This window comes from Lagenorhynchus albirostris, chromosome 12 (genome assembly GCF_949774975.1).
Source record: "Lagenorhynchus albirostris chromosome 12, mLagAlb1.1, whole genome shotgun sequence".
NCBI lineage: Eukaryota > Metazoa > Chordata > Mammalia > Artiodactyla > Delphinidae > Lagenorhynchus > Lagenorhynchus albirostris.
This window is the reverse complement of record NC_083106.1, coordinates 8,584,338-8,603,878: the sequence shown is the minus strand read 5'-3', so window position 1 is coordinate 8,603,878 and position 19,541 is coordinate 8,584,338. Positions and strand designations below refer to the sequence as shown.

Here is a 19,541-nt window from a genome sequence, read left to right as displayed (position 1 = left end):
CCCAGCCCCAGCCCCAGCCTTGGTTTTCTGGGGGCGATGCTATCAACTCCAGGGGACTGCCTGAGTGACCCGTGAATCTGGCCTCTGTCCACATGACCAGGCCAGCCCTGGACCATGAGTTCACTCTCAGTAATTCCTCACGCCCCCCCACCCCCTTCCATGCCTCCAATCACCCTCCTGATGGGTCCAGTAATATGGGAGGGAAAGCAGGAGTTGGAGAAAAGAGAGAAACTGTCTGGAGAAAACACATTTAGCTTACTGCTTTTCTTTGTAATTGTTAATGGAATTATCCAGTCTTTGGAGTTGAAACTCTTATCACAGGTTCAAACAGAGCAATAACAGATTCTTACAAAACAGTGGATGATTCATGGTTTATAAGATTAACAATCTCATTGGAAAAAAAAAAAAACAACAAAAGCTAAGGTCAACTAAAAGCTGAGCAATTAAGCATCACACACTCCAATAAGGGAGCAGTAAGGAGAAATGCCAGGATCTCATTTCCAGCAACTACCTCCGTTTACTGGAAACCTGCAACCTCTCTGTCTTTAAAAACTTTTACACAAATAGAAAGGAACACAAAACAAAAGACAGAGTTTCAATGTCAACAGAGTAGACCAAACCCAATTAATAGTCTGTAAATAGTTAACATGACTTACTTTTTTATCAAGTTTCAACCAGGTAGGAAATCCTTTATTATCTACATACTGGAGGCCAAAGTACCACACTTCCCGAAGGCCGATGGTCTTAACCACCTGTGTGAAAGAGACGGGGCGGGGGTGGGGGGGTGGGGAACAGTCATGAGGAACTCTCTGGATGGCAGTGGCCCTGGGCTGCCACCATCACATGGTGCAGCAGAGCTGCCAGGAGAGCGAGGCGCCAGCTTAGACGCCGCGGGCAGGCCTCCGCTACACTGTCTGTTACTAAGACATGAACCATTTACTTTTCTTTTTTTTTTGGCCACACTGTGCAGCTTGTGGAATCTTAGCTCCCTGAGCAGGGACTGAACCCAGGCCCCTGCAGTGAAAGCACCAAGTCCTAACCACTGGACCACCAGGGAGGTCCCTGAACCATTTACTTTTAATATAAATTTGAGCAGATTTAGGGTTAACTTTAAATCTTATAAAATGTCACCCCTGCTCCTCCGTCCTCCATTATGAGTTTCTGAGTAAAGACAGCTAGGTGGGCCACAGGGAATGGGCCGTAACCCAGGTACACCCACCGGTAAAAGTGTGTGTGTGTCACAGGTGTGACTACACCTGTCGGGGAGCCCACATGAAAAAGGGGCTGAAAGACACCAACGTGAAGCAGAGCCTCCCCTGGCTGCCCGTCTCTGCCCCTCGGCAGCTGGCCAGGCCTCCGCTCAGTGGGGTCAGGGCAGCAGCGGTCCCGGAAAGGTATAGAAGGCGGCGGGCAACAAGCTTCCAGGAAAGGGGGGGAGTGCTTAGCTTCACGCATGCCAAGGGGCGACGAGCACTTTTAACCTCCAGAAACGTGAAATTCTGATACAGGAAGGTGGAATTCAGCCCTAGGTCACAGTGCGTTTCACGTTTTTAAAATTCTCTCCAGTACTAGGACAAAAGTCTCCTGTGGTCCATTACACTGACAGCCCCATGATGGCTGTTTCTCTTGTGTCTTGAAGTCAAAAAGCAACTTGCCGTGGACACTTGTTGAATACTGTCAAAACTTTGCCGCATAGTTTTAAATTCCATGACATATAATGTTAAGCCTTTAAAAAAAAGGTTACTATTCTTCAAATATATGGCTTCTATCATATTTAAAGGGAAAGAGGGATGTACACACTAGAAATGAAAATCAGGTATCTGGAGCACTTACAATAAAAACTGAAACACCAAACAACGTCTGCCTTGAGCCTGTTTCTGCATTGGCCTCGGCTGCAGGGCCAGATGCTTGCGGAGCTCCCGAGTCTCCGTTTACTACAGGCCAGGGAATGACCTGCTCATTCACTCCCTTCACTCACCCAGAAAAGGGGAGGAGGGACTAGACCCGAGAGTCCTCATCACGAAGCGACAGAAGGGCAGTTTTGACTCTTACCAGCGCTCTCCCCGCAAGTCTGGTGAAGCCCCAGTTCTGCTTTTCGTGGTAGCCAAGTATAGAGGAAGCTGACTGAAAGACCAGGTTTTCTATACCCAATCCTGCTAGTTTCCTAAACTCCATCTCACCATCTGGATACGAAACCTGCCTCGCCTTCCTCTGCGGGCTGTCCAAAGCCGCACAAGAAAGCTCCATGTACAGAAGCCGCTCTACCTCTCCTTCCACTCCACCCACCCAGCTGCAGCCTTAGCCTGGGTCTGACCAGCGTGAAACCATTTCCTGTCCACTTGACTTCCCTGCCCCGTGCCTGTCAGACCCTCGCTGATCTTCAGACTCCTCTTCTCCATCTGCTCCGATGTGGCCGGTCCCCCTTCACGTAGCCGATCAGACTCTGGGAGCCATGGACCGGACCCGGGTCCCTCACTCTCTCGGTGGAAGCCTGTCCCCGGGTTCCCTGATCTGCCACCCATCTTTACGTATGACTCTTCCGTCCACTTCCAGGACAACTGTCCTCAGCGTGTTTCAAAGCCCTACTTCTCTCCCTACAGCTCCCCCAAAACAACAAAACAGAAGTAAACAACATTCCTTTCTGCAGTCCATTCTAAAAACTGACCTGTCAGTCCTCTCTGCGAGGGAAACCCAGCATTCCTAGAAAAACACAATCACTGTTCTCTCCAATGTCCCTACCTCAGCCTAAAGCCGACACACAGCACGCAAGCCACACCTGGACGGGTGTGGGGTCCACTCCTTCATCTATGCCTCTGTGGTGTTTTATTTTTATTATTTTATTTTATTTATTTATTTACGTATTTAAATTTTTGGCTGCGTTGGGTCTTCGTTGCTGCGCACGGGCTTTCTCTAGTTGGGGCGAGCGGGGGCTACTCTTCGTGGCGCTGTGCGGGCTTCTCACTGCGGTGGCTTCTCTTGTCGTGGAGCACGGGCTCTAGGCGCGCGGACTTCAGTACCTGTGGCACTCGGGCTCCGTAGTTGCGGCTCGCGGGCTCTAGAGCACAGGCTCGGTAGTTGTGGTGCACGGGCTTAGCTGCTCTGCGGCATGTGGGATCTTCCCTGACCAGGGCTTGAACTTGTGTCCCCTGCATTGGCAGGTGGATTCTTAACCACTGTGCCACCAGGGAAGCCCCTCTGTGGTGTTTTAAATGGCACGTTTTGGGAAAGGCAAAGGCAGGGATGTGTCTACTTAACTCAGTCTCAAGCGACAGCTGGAAAATACTATTGATACTTTCTGGTGATGAAAACAGTGAGCAGAGAGTCACGTGGCAGGAACTCCTTTCTCAGCACGTCGGCAGCTGCAGTAGTGGGAAAGCACCATGGCCCCGCCAGGAACCTGCCCGGCCTCCGCGATGGTCTCTGTGAGGGACTCCGTCACCTCGGAGCCCTGGACTAGAATCTAGTCACAGACAAAGCAACACCACTGGGACAGGGGCTGGGGGACAGTTACTGCTGAGGAGACTCAAGTGACAGAGGGGGTAGGAGAGAATCGGACAGACTAACTACCTTCCAAGTCTCCTTCAACCGATGCCAGTTAAGGACCACATTTCAGTGACTGGCAGCTGGGCCCGTGGATGAGCTTCCGAGACCCAGAAGCGCATCAGGTGGAGCAGCAGAGAAAGGACGCAGAGCCCCGCGCAGCCCGCAGCCCCTCCCGGATGTTCGTTCAGCAGGAAACATGCCCGGCGTGGCGGAGGGGAGGAGGGGCGCCCGGCCCACATGCGCCGACGAGGCCTGAGCATCCCCGCCTCACCGCACCATGGCGGAGGTATAAACAAGTGGATCTTCAAAGAGCGAGGCGCAACTGGGGTCAAGGCTGTGGAGACGGCCTTTCCTGCCAGGCCTCTGCGTCCACAGTTCTAACACAGACCGAGTCACGTTCCGCTGACCCACGAGCGGTTCCAGGAGCGGTTCCACAGGTCCGCTCCAGCCTCAAGTCCTCAGACTACACGGTATTTCACAACAGGAACACACAATACTGAAAAAATTCCAACACTAACTCTGGTGACTGAGGGACGCGCTAGCTACAGGCAGAGCTGACCCGAGCCCCCGGCTTCCTCCCCGTCCGTGCTCTCACCGCTGCCCCCATACGGTGCCAGGATTTTCTTTCAGGAGAAACCCTTAGATTTCCACCCCAAGTCCAGCCCCGCCCCAGGCAGTAAATGTCTTTATTGTTATCAGGTTATCAGGTGAGGCACGGCCAGGGAATGGCCTCAAAATCACAGCACAGGGAGAGCGGAGGCTGCATTCGACCCCTCCCCGGAGGTGTGAGCCCCCAGGCCCTGCTCACTGGCTTGGGGAAATTAACCTGCTGCGCGCTGACTTTGGGGATGAAAGGGAGATCCCATCAGGCCCAGGGTGAGTCACCTATAGTTTCTACATTTGCCAGGCCTCCGCTCCACTTTCCAGTTTGGTGCTGGGATGCAGAGCATGGCTTGGCCGACCGGCGGGGCCTCTCAGGGAGGCCGCAGACGGTGCAGGTGCCTGTGAACGCACACCCTGGCCCGGCGCCCTACTGGGTCCTCAGTCCCAGAGCAGAATTTACAAAGCCCAGAAAGGCAACTCTCGCTCTGTCTAAAGCTTGGAACCGTTTCATGGAAGAGTTATCACGGCCCTCATGGTGGTGCACCGCGCTTATTAGAACTCTGCGTCACCTTCAGCTTCCATGAAGAGAGGGGCAGGAGCGCGGCTGGGCTGTTACCTGGCTGGAGGGAAGGGTGTGTGCTGACCTCCGAGGGGCTCAGGACTCTGCGGCTGCAGGGAGTGCTGGAGAGAGGCCGCCTGGCCCCACGCCGTCCTCCACTGCACCCCGGCCGCGAACCAGATGGCAGGAAACGGCCAGGGGGACCGTGGAGACCCCAGCGGGAGAGGCGGCAGCCAGAGCTCTCGGGTGAGGCTCCGGCTCGTGGAGACTGCACGGCGCCCCTTCTCCTCGGGACTGCGAACAGGGGCCACCCCGGGGAGAGTGTTTACGACAGCTGAACCCCGCTGGCAGGGTCTACTCCACAGCGAGAAGCTAGCAGCCAACCAAGGTAATAAATACGCTCGGCAAAGTGATTCTGACGCTGCAAACACTCTTTTCTACCTGGGAACCCGCTCTCTCAAGTTCACAGAAACCAACCTGATCGAAAAGCTGTTTTCCTGTTGTATTTGGCTGGATGGCGAACTCCAGCTCCGCGTCCATGGTGGTAACTCGGACGTTGATCTAGAAAACAGAATGGAACACATTACACTTAACCGGGTGTTTTTAATAATCTCCGAGTGCCCCACCTGAACTCAACGGTCCTGAGCAACGTGGTGAGAGTATGTCCCTCCTCCGCACCCATTCTCATACCTGTCACCACACACAGACACACACCCCCAACCCCAAAACACACACCACACCCCCCCCAGCTCTGTGCCTACGCATGCAGTCTGGATCCAAATGTGTGCCCTCGTGGCTTTAATAAAGCACAGGCACGCTCAGGTCTAAGCTGTTTTTCTACAAAATACTTTGATAACTGTCAACATATTTTCCATACACCGTCTCACATTTTGGCCCCACGACAGCTAAGTGAAGCCGCCTCTGGGCGTTCACACCAAGTCTGTAAGTGACGGGAGAGGACAGAGGAGGGTCTGTGCACCAGAATGCTGCCAGCAACTTCAGAAACCACCTCGACAGTGAAGAGAGAAACGGCGAAATGGTCACAGGCACATCGGAGAGGACAGAATACTATGTAGTAATTTGAAAAGGTAATTATGAAGACAGTGGGAACATGGAAGCATTACTAGCATAGTAAGGTCACAAGGTGGTAGTGATGGGAAGGCCTGAAAAAATGTCTCTAATAGTGCCATATTGGTGGTTTAAGGAAATTTATTTCAAGGTCATTTTCCAATTTATCGCTTGAAAAAACCCAGAATTTGCTAGCATATGAAAAACATGCAAATCTAGCTACCTTATATCACGGTCCCAAAGGAAAACAACACAGCAGCTATAAGGCTTAACATTAAGAAATGCTTGCTTCTCACCATTTTTCACGTGAAATATATAAATAGCTGGATAGACATATATTCCAAATTCGTCCTAACACAGACAGAAATGTAACGAGGACACAGACTGACTGACTGTATTTATTATATTAAAAAATTTATTTATTTATTTATTTAATTTTTGGCTGCGTCGGGTCTTAGCTGCGGTCACGCAGGATCTTCCTTGCAGCATGCAGGATCTTTTGTTGCAGCGTGCGGGCTTCTCTCTCTAGTTGTGGCTCGTGTGCTCAGTAGTTGCGGCACATGGGCTTAGTTGCCCTGCAGCATGTGGGATCTTAGTTCCCCAACCAGGGATTGAACCCGTGTCCCCTACATCGGAAGGCAGATTCTTAACCACTGGACCACCAGGGAAGTCCCCTAAATGTATTATTTAGCTTCCTGATGTAAGAACTAAAAAGTGGCGAGTTCCGAATGTGTGTCATGCCCTGGCTGGATACTTAGACTCTGTCTAAGTTGAACAAAAATTAGTCTTTACAAATCGAAAATCCCCTAACACTCAAGACTGTGATGATTGAGAGATACTTTGACACACATACAGCCTGTCTTAAAAGGTTCTCTGACGGATATAACATATAGAGAAGTCAGGCATAATTTTCCAGATTTTAATAAACGTTTCCTCTCCAATCACAAGTCTACAAATTAAAGAACTGAAGTTTACTGAGAAGACTAGGCACATTTTGGATTCTTCAAGTTTATTAAAATATAAAAACCTAAGTTTCTTCCTTTTCCTGCCAGCAATAATTTAAAGAAATCACAAAATGGCTGCTCTCTCAATTACGGTTCCAAGGGCACATGAGAGAGATGTGAGAAGCAGCCCCAAAGTCAAATGTTCTGTAACAAACGCAGCTCCAAATTAAATTACACTCATAAGCCCACAATGACTGTCACACTCGAAACTGAAGTGGAGGGACGCGGGGCTGACAAGTGCTGGGCCTCAGATACGCTCTTCTTTCTCTGTTACCTACTGATTCAGAAACTGAACCACCAAACAGTGTGTACCGAATGCCACTACCCTGGTTAAGGTGCATATAAGAGACCAGAGGTTCACGAGTAGGAGATTTCAGACTCTAACGCCTACATCTCGATCACCTCTAAATTTGAGGACCAAGAAAAAAATGTCACCTCTGGAAACCAATGCTAATAATTAACATAAAAAAGTGATCGTCACACTACTTTTAACCATTTTGCAAACTCATTAACAGGAATTTAGAAAAAATCTATTTTAAGGTTCTGAGCTGGTTCATATTTGACTCAAAGTTCACACAACTCTTTGAAAAAGCAAAGAACCCGCAAAATGAATACTTTGCTGAGATTAGATGTAACAAGCCAGTAGTATGTAGAAAGTGAACTTTCTTAAAAATTAAGTGGATTGGGAAGGTCTGCGCAACCCACAAAAACTGCACCTCCCATCAGAGGCACTTAAAATGACCATCAGGGCTTCCCTGGTGGCTCACTGGTTAAGAATCCGCCTGCCAATGCAGGGGACACGGGTTCGAGCCCTGGTCCGGGAAGATCCCATATGCCATGGAGCAACTAAGCCCATGGGCCACAACTACTGAACCTGCGCTCTAGAGTCTGAGAGCCGCAACTACTGAGCCCACGTGCCGCCAACTACTGAAGCCCGTGCTCCGCAATAAGAGAAGCCACCGCAATGAAAAAAGGCCACGCACCGCAATGAAGAGTAGCCCTCGCTCGCCGCAACTACAGAAAAGCCCACGTGCAGCAACAAAGACCCAACACAGCCAAAAATAAGCCAAAAAAAAAAAAAAAAAAAAAAAAAGACCATCAGCAGCTCCAGTGAGACATTCCGCCAAGCTTCACTTGCTCTGGTCTTTCCAGGAACTTCCTTCCCTGAGCTGCAACACCCAGGCAATCCTGCAGTCTGGTGTATGGCCGCAAACAAAGGGGTCAAGCCAGCGATCAGGCTAAGCTCTTCGGGCTGCAGTCACAGGCACAGCTGGGACCAGTGTCGGGAGCAGACAGCCTTCCCCTCCACTGTGCCCACCAGCCCCGTCGGAAAGAGCAACCCCCAGCTCTGATCTGGGGAGGCACCAAAATGTCCATTTTCAGACACCCCCTAAAATTACAAAAGCAAGGTAATTTCAATCAATATATGTGTATCTCATTTACAGTGCATGGTCTACAATCTTGAGACCAAGGTTGAGACGGGAGAACTCGTGAAAGCTAAACACTCGAATGAACAGCACGGTAATGATCTCCAGCCAAGCTGCCCTGCAGGATTGGGCGCGTGTCCCTTGACTAGTCGTCAACCTACTCGTGTCTCTCGTGGGGTCGGGGGTGAAATGCTATTCTGGGCCAGCACGAGTGTTCCTTCTGCAAGACTACCTCAAGGACTGCAGGATGTTTAGCATCCCCGAGCCCACCCACTAAACACCAGGCATCCCCAGTCCTCTAAAAGTACCCCCCAACACACACACGCACCCCAAAATGCCCTCTGGATACAGGGGATGCTCCTACCCTGACTGAGGATCGCAGTACGGCACTGCCTAAATCAGCAGCATGTTAAGCTGGTACATGTTTAGAAAGACTATTAAGATTCTTTTAAACTTTACAGATCTGTAATAATGTACTGAGATACAGCATAAACCTTCATCAAAGTTTAAGATGGAACATTTCCTCAGACGCCAGGACCATTTATATTCATGTTTTGGTCCACTTAGCCAGGGGCTTTAGAAGAAATCAGGCTTTGGCATATTAAGGAAACATACCTAAATCCCAACTCTCCTTTTTATTTATCCTGTTAGGTTTCCTTGGTAATCAACTGGGTTTTTTTGTTTTTGTTTTTGTTTTACAATATGTGGTTTTAATTATTTATTTATTTATGGCTGTGTTGGGTCTTCGTTTCTGTGCGAGGGCTTTCTCTAGTTGCGGCAAGCGGGGGCCACTCTTCATCGCGGTGCACGGGCCTCTCACTATCGCGGCCTCTCTTGTGGTAAAGCACAGGCTCCAGACGCGCAGGCTCAGCAGTTGTGGCTCACGGGCCTAGTTGCTCCGCAGCATGTGGGATCCTCCCAGACCAGGGCTCGAACCCGTGTCCCCTGCATTGGCAGGCAGATTCTCAACCACTGCGCCACCAGGGAAGCCCCTCAATTGTTTTTAGGGAACTCAATGTGTACCCGGAAAAAGCTAGCACTTGTGTTTGCAGTGGTGCCACAGAAATAAAGTGGGATGACGTGGTTGTGCACGATAAATGTGAGAATGGTCCCACGAAAAGCTGGAGGTCCAGGGTAAAACGTATCACCACACAAACCCAAACCACGTGCAAAGGCTGGAGAAAAGCACATGGTTTGCAATTTTTATTGTCTTCGTATTTCCCCCTAGATCACACACTTTTCTCAAAGGCAATATTCTCTGAAGGCAGCAAAATCACATAGTAACGTGCGGTACAGGTGTGTACAGTATGCAGTTAGTCATTTAAAATCTACCCACCAAAAGGGCAATGTTTATGCCAGGCTGGTCAAAATACTGAAACCCTTTCTAACATTCTGCTCTGTTTGATGGGGGCAGTGGTGATAAAAGTTTAATTCTGCCCACGTACCCCAACCCATTACGTACACACAGAGAGCCATGTGGTTGGTGTAGATGATAATTTAGTAATTCATGTCTCTCCTCCAAATGCTACTCCTTTTGAAGCTATGGCACAAAGCTGTAGTTACAGTTCCAAAATGTTAGAATCTAAAAGGAACCAGACATAATCATAGTCCACTATTTATAATGGAAATTCATAAGTTTCAGTATGAGAGTTACATTAGCACTCTACGGATTTAAAATAACAAGTTTTTTTTAAAAAAACAGCTATATACTGGGTCAGAATTTTAGAGTAAGATAATGTATCCTAGACACAAAACTTGGTATTGAAGGTGTCTGAACCCCCTTGAGGAAAATGAGGTTTTTAATGAGTATTTGTGGGTTTTTCACACTGACCATATTCAGCAGAAAAATCTTTCTTCTTTTTTGCCTCTGATAGTAGCCAGCTTAGTAGGAGTTTTCATTTCAATGAGAGGTAGGTTTCTGATCTATTACTAAAATATCAGTATATGCAAGAGACAAATGCCTAAAAACAAAAATAGCAATGAATTTCGTCTTATTTCTAAAACAAGAACTAATGAAACTAGCCAGTAAAGCTTCTTAAATTTAAGCAAAACACCAGGCACTTTTTTTTTTCATGAATATAATGACTGGTGTTTCACAGGTATTTGCACCAGGCCACTTAACTATATAATGCGTATCTCGTTTAATATCAGGATTCAACACATAAACCTACCTACCTTTGCCTTAGTTAATGAAGATGATGAATACCTAATTGTAATACTCCCTAATTTCCTTCTGCTTAATAATCTACCCTTTTAAAAATGCTATTTGCTATTCTCATTATGGGTTAGCTCAGCTCAAAACTACCATCAACAGGCTGAGGAACCATAATAGCTTTCACCTTCTGCTCCCAGCCCACTCCAGCAGGTCGGCACCGTGCATGCCTTCGAGGCACCAATCAGTGCCCCCTGGGGGGGTGGGGGGGGGGCGCGGCCTGCCGCTTACAACTTAAATAGGTGGCCCTCAAATAGATGCCACACACCCCAGTCCTTCAGGACTAACCATTAGAATCCCCAGAGCAGCTTCTCAAACACCTGAGTTTCTGGGCCTCAACCCAAGAACCTGTATTTTTTAAAAGCCACTCAAATGATTTTGAGGACCAGCCAGATTCACTGACCCCTGGAACAGTGGGCGAGAGCCTGGGAGCCCTGAGGCCCCATGGCACGGTGACCTGTGAAGGTCTTCCTCCCTGGGGCCTCAGCTCTCTGATCTGAAAAGAGAGGGTCTGGGTTAGATGACCTGAGTCCTTTCCAGCTCTGAAATGCTCGGTCTAAAGTCCAAAGGCCCAAGGTGAGATGCAATCGGAGCTAGAGCTGTGCACATGCAGAGGGAATGGGAAGGTTCATGAGAAAATAAGTAACTACGTGCCACTATTACGAGCCGGCTGGGAGGCTGTTTTCATGGACAAAGGAAAAGCTCACACCTGTTTTCACATTTCCAAGGACAGGGATGTAACTCTCTAACCACACGATAGTACAGGTTTTATTGCTCCAATGCAACTGACAGCTCTTTTTCCAATAAAAAAGGGAATTAAAGGTGTTAAACCCCAAGCTGTTTTTTAAAAATATAAGTTCAATAACAATTCACCCTATTAAAATCAAATAAATCCACCGTCCCCGCTTTGCTGGGCAATCACGGGACACAGGCCTGACAGCAGGCGGTGGGCAGGATCACCTCCGGGCCTAGCCCCAGTCTGAAGGAGGCACTCCCAGCTCCTTTATAAAATGGAAATGACTCTATCTGTAAGGGATCTTCTAACATTCTGTAGCTTAATTATAGGAGTGGCTTCTGACACCAACCAAATCAGTGGCTGTGTAGTTTCTGCAAAATTATCTGAATTTAAAGAGAGAGGGACAAAGCATGGGGGGTGGGAAGGCAGTATTTTCAGGTCACACAGGCTAAGGTTCTCTGTTTCTTTTTCTTTCTTTCTTTCTTTAACTGAAAGGCTCTGAGAGTCTCTGCTGTATTAATGCAAATTGTGAAATTCCAAGATGGTGCCTCAGTCTAGGTCTCCCAGATTCTTCTGCCTACAGGTTTTTTCCCATGGAATATCCCAGAGGACCAGTATTTTTCAGAATACACTTTGGAAGCACATGATTTTTGAGTCTTCTCGGTTTCATTTTATCAAATTGGTATCTAAAATGCCTTCTAAATGTCTAAGAGATGTAGAAAAGATACTGAGTTGACAATAAAATACTGTATTTTACTTCTAACCCATGTATGATTGCTGAATTTTTGGCTGTCAAATTATCTCACTCATTTTCCTCATTTTGGTAAATAAATCTAGTCCTGCAATTTTTCCTTTGAGAAATGTCTACTTCCTCCTGAACTACTTTAAACTTTGTGTAAGAAAACCTCCCGCCCCCATCACACTGTTTACAGAATAAATTCACACCACACTAAACAGGAGGCAGGAGGGAAAAGGCAGGAGGGAAAAGTTCAAGACCAGTTCTTCCACAAACTTTACAGACAAGCAGCCGTTTTACATCTTCTTAGACTAACCAGGTTTAGGTCATTTTAGTAGCCAGGACACTGCAGGGGAAATAAAAGTTTGCAGTGATTTTCCTATGTACGCGGAATCAGGAAAACCATGAAAGGGAAATTCAAAGAGTAACGTCTGAATGTTTGAATTGCAGGCAGTGGATTCAGTGATGACAGATTAATCCCTGTATTATCACACCTGCATTTACTCAAAAATTAGTCTGAGTAGAACTATCTAAGCACCGCCAGGATTACACTGAGAGCTTGAGCTTTCACGGTCATTTAAAGCGGCCGTGCTGTTTCCCAACATTCCAGCCTCTTCTGCAGGTGCCACTTCAGCAACTTCTGCAGCTTTCAAATATCTGGGTAAGGGGCTTCCCTGGTGGCGCAGTGGTTGAGAGTCCGCCTGCCGATGCAGGGGACACGGGTTCGTGCCCCGGTCTGGGAGGATCCCACATGCCGCGGAGCAGCTGGGCCTGTGAGCCATGGCCGCTGAGCCTGCGCGTCCAGAGCCTGTGCTCCACAACGGGAGAGGCCACAACAGTGAGAGGCCCGCGTACCACAAAAAAAAAAAAAAAAAAAAAAAAAAAAAAAATCTGGGTAAGACCTTTCAAACACTTCGAGAGGCTCTGACAGGAAGTAGTATGGTAAACTTTCTCCCACAAATGGGGGAAGAAACGCAGGGGAGTATGATGAGGAAAAATTCTCACAACTGAAATGAATTATAAAACCTTCTTCAGGTGCTACTTGGTTCACTTAATTGAATAATTAGAGACATTGTATTTTGATTTTCATCATTGAGTCATTACTCTTTACAGCAGCTTTGTTGAAATACAACTTACATCCCATAAAATTCACCCATTTTAAAATATGCAACTGAGTGGCCTTTAGCAACTTCACAGTTATGCAACCAATCCCACTATCTAACTTTAGAACATTTCATCACCGCAAAAAGAAACCCCATGCCCACTGGCACTCACTCCCATAACTCCTTCCCCCCAACCCTGGCAACCAAGAATCTACTTTGTGTCTCCACAGATTTCCCTATTTTGGACATTTCATAGAAACAGAATCATACACTATGTGGGCTTTGGTGACTTGCTTCTGTCACTTAACATGTTTTCAAGATTTATCCAGGTTGCAGCATGTATCAGCCCTTCATTCCTTTTTTTTTTACTGCCAAGTAATATTCCACCATCTGGATATCTCACTTTGTCTCTACATACATTCATTGCTGATGGACCTTTGGGTTGAGGATCTTACTGCTTTCTGTGTTGCTTTAGTGATTATAAGTATGAAACAGCTGGAAAACAAGTCATTTGAACTAGACTATGGTCAATTTGGTATTCAAATTGATAAGAAAACAATTTTAGGGGCAAACGAAGATGAAAGAAAATGAATTTTTTAAAACTAAAATTCAACTTCAGTTCACTGTTTCATTTAAGTTGTGAGTAAAAATACGCTACGTTCTCAGGAAGAAGGTGCCACAGCTGCTAAACAAACCGCTGTGACCACAGCAGGAAACACGTCTCCTCCAGGTGCACACTCGCACTCCCGAGGCCAGCAGCCATTCCGGCCGCAGGAACTGTAGTCAGCCCCTTCCCTTAACAAACCAGGAGCCAGCTCGGGGCAGAGGGGAGAGCCCAGGCTCCTGTAAATTTTGAGCAGCAAACTGAGTCTTGTTTCACATTTAACTCCAATTGGTGCTGAACTCGTCATCGCCCAGCACCCAATTAAAGTACCAAAAACAATTTTTTTTTACCGGAACACTATCTTTGAATTTCGCTTTCTTGGACGAACATTAACCCCTCCAGAGCCCTGCTCACTGCGGCAATACCAGACAGGCTTCATGAAGGCTGGTGTCTGTTAGCAAGTGCACAGGAAGCATGGCCAGCCACATCTCATATGCTACTCTCCCCAGGCCCTCAGTGCTCCTCAAACTTGAACACACAAAGGAATTACCTGGAGAGCTTGTTGAAACAGTTTCCTGGGCCCCAGGCCCAGAGATTCTGACTCAGGAGGTTGGGATGGGCCCATCCATCTTCAGCTCCTCCCATCTCATAAGCAAGGCCACACCCACACAGACCCTGCCCTCAGGGAAAGAGGCTAGGCTAGGATCCTGAACAAGCAAACGGCCACAACTCCTCCTGGCAAGATTAACGTATGCACTGCTACTATTTATACTCCATTATGTGAAAATACCTTTACTAGACTTTCGTTCAGTACTAGACCTAAACCCGCAGACAGGTTTTTCTTAATGAAACTGTATCTCTACAGAGGGATGCCAATTTTTGTACTCTCTTTGGATCCTGATCTCCTTATCTTTAAGATAAAAATCAGTCTCATGAACATACTGCAGCTCAATAAATCACAGCATTAGCGATGACACACAGTGGTCATTTACAAATAATAATCACCCTCTGTAAATCATTACCAGTAACTCAGCAAACCTTAATCAGCTTAATGTAGAAATGCAGACCTGTGAATTTAGCCAATTTAGAAGGCAAAGTTGGAAAGCCCCAAAGGCAATGGATTTTTTGTTTTTTAGCTCTTCTCTGTCCGTATCACTAACCCTTTACAGGCTGTCACGGTCATGGCTAATAGAGATAAGTTTGTTTCTATCTATTAAATAAAATGTTTGTCTTAGTTAAATGTGCAACACTGCTCCCAGTAACACTGTTTATATAAACAACAAAATTCTATAAAAGTAGTTGCCATTAAAAATCCAATGACCATAGTTTACATCGTTATAGTTTCTAATAAGCACGCTGTTCTTTAGAAGTGTCCAACTTCTAAAGTGGACACTTTAGTGTGTCCACTTTAAAGTGTCCTTTCTATTCAAGAAAGGCAGCTGAGAAAACACCCTGTTGTACACCATTCTTTTAAGCATGGAGAGGTCAAAATAAAAACCAATGTCAAAATACTAAAACACTATACAGAGAGAAGACAAAATAGAAATGTGGTTCTTAAAACACAACCTTTCATTAACTGGAGTCAAGTCCGTAGTAACCTGATACTGACTGTACTGGCAGACATCAACTCTGCTGCCAGTCAGGAGGGAGGCATTGGTCTTTCTAAAATGCTGCCAACAACAGCAGTATCCACATGTCACCGGGTGCCTGAAGGCAAGCTGGCCTCAAAGTTAGAAACTTCAGGGGTACATGCGTAAGCTCGAGCTCTTAACACCAGACTTCTTGAGGTTTACTGACCTTCAGAGAAGATGTGAATAACAGTATATCTTACTAATAACGCTATGGCAAACCTAACCACCAACGGATAATAACTTTTTAAAATTAGTCCTTTTTTTTGCGGTACGCAGGCCTCCCACTGTCGTGGCCTCTCCCGTTGCGGGGCACAGGCTCCGGACGCGCAGGCTCAGCGGCCATGGCTCACGGGCCCAGCCGCTCCGCGGCAGGTGGGATCTTCCCGGACCGGGGCATGAACCCGCGTCCCCTGCATCGGCAGGCGAACTCTCAACCACTGCGCCACCAGGGAAGCCCTAGTCTTCTTTTTTGAGGTTAAAGAAGAAACTGAGTGAAGGTGAAGAAAATGGCTTGTTAGGCTTAGGAAAAATTATCAAATGCCAAAGAAAACTGGCCATCTAGCTCCACAAATCTTGCAAAAAGTCTACGGAATTAATCAGAACACAAAGTGCCAGGCGATGCAGTAAGAATTCTGCGCACCACCATTTTGTCTGTAGCACAGCCAACCAAGACAGATGGGCAGCACAGACACAAACTCATATTCTAATCAAGTATTCATATAACTGTACGATACCAGGATAATAAATACACCAGCCTTTTATTGCCTAGTAATAGGAATAATAAAACCATCGAATGTTAGGGCTGACAAGAGTCCACTCGAGACAACTCCTAAGGAGGTCGAAGTGCTGGCCCGCAGTTCCTGTTATCCGCACTTCCCAGGAGTCACGGACCGGTGCTATGCCCAGGGCTACGCAGTCTGGAAAGTCACCGAGAAGTGGGGGGGGCGGGGGGGGTGGGCGGGCAGTGCCGGTGTCGGCCGCTCCCAGCCTCCCTCCCGCTGTCCATCTCAGAGCTCCAGATACTCCAACCCCTGTGGCTGTGGTCGCTCCCCCAGCAGGAAAATTCAAGCTCTGCGACGTGCGTACTGATGCTCACAGTTGATGAGATTAACTCCCAATTCCCTGTAGGTGCTATCTATCAAGAAAGTGAATTAACCTACCACAACCGAGTGCCTCAGGCGAGGTCGTGGACCTTCGGGAGTCCAACAATCCTGCCCTCCCCGCCCACTCCTTCTCCACCAGGTGTGAAAAAGCAGCCATGGCTTAGTGTCCGCCCAGCTGCTAATCACTAATGAAAAGTAAGGTCGTAACTACAGAGTTCAGTGTCAAACGAGCCAAACTGACTCTTATAAACCACAGAGCTGTAAGCAGTTTCTTAGCTCACGTCTTCCGAGAATCACAACGCCCTAGGGTAGGCACTTCATTTTACAGAGAATTCAGTACCACTTTAAGGAGTACTGAGGATAACTTAAAGGTAACCGTGAAAACCAACACTACACACCCCTCATCTCCTTTTCCAAGCTGCTCTCCTCCGCCACCATTAGGCTAAGCTTACAGTGTAAAAGCGAAGTCCTTAATACGCTGTGGACAATGACAGGGCAGAGTGAAACATGAAAGCCGGGCCTCGGAATTTCCCAACAACTTCTGTTTCGGGTATCTACGTTACGTTATACTGTATACCCTGTTTTTATGTTATATACGTGTATATGTTCTAGGTAGAAGAATTAAAAAAGGGAGGAGGGGTAACTGTTTCGTAGGGTGACTCTAAATGGGTATTGCTTGGTGAGAGGTAAAAAGTTATCCTAGTCTGACTACCTTCTTTTAAAGGCTGAGAAACTGCGGCCTGGAAAGGCTTATGCAATTTCCTTACCTACTAAAACTGTTTATATTTGTATAGCTCTTCATGTTAGTCCTAAAGTTGTATCTTTCAATGTAAGTCAATGCCTTTAAACTTTTGAATTGAAAAGTTTGTATTTTCAAACTCCAGGGCGAAAATTATGTGAAGTATATATACAGACAGATATAGATAGGAAGAGCTCAGATCCACTAATATCCATCGCATAATTTCGAGAACATGAAATGAACTCCCAAGTCTTTCTAAACAGCTCCTTTTGCCTCTGAAAGTAAGCCACTTCCTGCCCCCAGACCCACTTCCTGTCAGCCAAGCCTGCTTAGCAATACAAAAAGTGAACAAACCAGTCCTGTCTGTACTCAATATAACTAGAGAAAAATCATGACCTTAGAGCTGGAAGGGAACTTTCTGAACAGTCCCACTAAAAAGAGGGTCACAGTTCCCTCCTCTACTGTAAAACCGGGGTTTGGGAAACAGCTTGGGCTAAGCCCTCCCCACTGTTCACCAGGCTAAGGCACTAATTTTGGAAGGAGGAAATGGAAGGCAGTAAGAAACTGCTTTCCAAGCACCTGACAAAATGAAAGGACTGTCATTCTCACCCAAGTTCCAAATCCGTGCTGCAGGGTAACACTGGTGGGGATTTCCTTACCTGCTAATGGCATGTAAAAATAATATTCCTGATACCTATTGGCTGTCGATTTTTAAGATCTTTTTTGGGGAGTGTCTGTAAGTAGGAACTGATTTTTTCTACACGGGGAATGACATACACCCTGTGTGTAAATTTAAACTAGGACACTTGGACACCACTTTCCACAGGAAGGGGTAAATACATAATCACAGAATGTTACATTCTGCAAAAAAAACTGTTCCTTTCTAGAAACACAAATAATCATTATCCCTCTCTCCTCTTCCCGCCCCAAGGGAGGCAAAATAAATGATCGTTCAAGGTCACTTTATCTAACAAGCTGCTGAAGTCTCGATTCTGTAGTATGTCATTTCAGTTTTACTAGGTGTGTCATACATATTTCAGCACCGATTTAGTTCACTGAAAAGTGAGGTTAATTATATCCACAAACTTAGGATCCCATAAAAGACGCAAAGGAAGGGACAGGGCCAAGAGGGCTAGCACGTGGTAAGATGGATTTTAATTCCAGGCTCGTAAAACATAGGAAATTAAAGGCCTACAGACTAAACCTCGTTCCATCTGGAGTGGACTGTTTTCTTTGTAAATTTAGAAGTCTGTGAAGAGTTTTCTAATCTGATGGGAGGAAAGCCTATGGAAGAATGAAAGTGTCAAAACAGCATAATTCCTTTGCTAACCTGCTGTTTTAGGGAAGGGCATATAAAATAAGCCATACTTAAACCTGCGCCATTTCTGAAATAAATCTTTGCCCCTAGTTAAGATCACATGTGCCGTAATATTTTGCAGTATTAAAGAACATTTCTCCTATAAGGAGCTTAGATAAGATATATCTGAACTTGACCAAAAAGTCTTTACTTTTGCTATCTATCAAAAATAGAGAGTAAGACCCCAATAGTTTTATTTTTTAAAAGTCCAAGCTAAATCAGCCAGCTAACAAAATCTGCTCGAATAAGCCACTTCAACTGAATTTATGCTTTTTTAAACCACTCTCTGAAATTATGAGAAGTTTAAAAAAAAAAGACCTCTTCAATTCGTACTCTGTCCCAATCAAGCATGCTACATCCCGAGTGGGCTCAGAATTACGCACCTAATTCCCTGATTGGGAGTAATGCTCTCGCCCACCTCGCCCCTGCAGCTCACGGGCTGCTGCATTTACTCAGGGTCTCAGCCCCTCACAGCCTGCCCCCATCCCCAGTCCCAGCACTGACTGCATACTCATCTCTTAAAATGGCTGCATACAATTCCACTAAGTAATGCCCCACACTTGAGTGTGCTCACTTCCAATTTTCAGCTTTGAGAATGCTGCTATTGAGACAATGACCTATTTCTAGTTGGGTCACCCCCTCCCCCATCAAAAAAAAAATCGTGGGAATACAGAGCCGTATTGGAACTAGCCGGGAACAAACAGTTCTGTGCGTTTCCAAGTCGACTGCAATTCTGACTAGAGCTCTCCTTTAATAAAAGGTGTGTGGAGGGCGAGAGGGCCCAGGTGGGATTAAATCAGTCCCTCATCTGATCAGAACACCAAAGGTCTAAGAACTGCGGTTCTGCTCCGGGGATCCATGGAGAACTGCTCCCTGGGACCCAGCAGCAGGCAGGGCAGGCTCCCCGGGAACCCAGACCCCAGGGGAAGGAGCGTCCCTTCCCGCTTTCTCTCTCTAGTGACTCACGGATTTGGTGATTTGAAAAGGGACAGCATCTTTCCCTTCCACCCCTATAATATGCTTTTAAAAAACCACCTTTTGGGGCTTCCCTGGTGGCGCAGTGGTTGAGAGTCCGCCTGCCGATGCAGGGGACACGGGTTCGTGCCCCGGTCCGGG

At 46.8% G+C, this 19,541-nt stretch overlaps 1 protein-coding gene across 1 annotated transcript in view; it reads right to left on the bottom strand.

The window, feature by feature from the left end:
- EZR (ezrin) overlaps positions 1-19,541 on the bottom strand; it is a 49,739-nt gene that overhangs the window by 18,644 nt on the left and 11,554 nt on the right. The window contains 2 exon segments of the mRNA XM_060168283.1: positions 657-752; positions 5,183-5,266. Of these exon segments, the coding sequence (XP_060024266.1) occupies positions 657-752; positions 5,183-5,266 (180 nt within the window).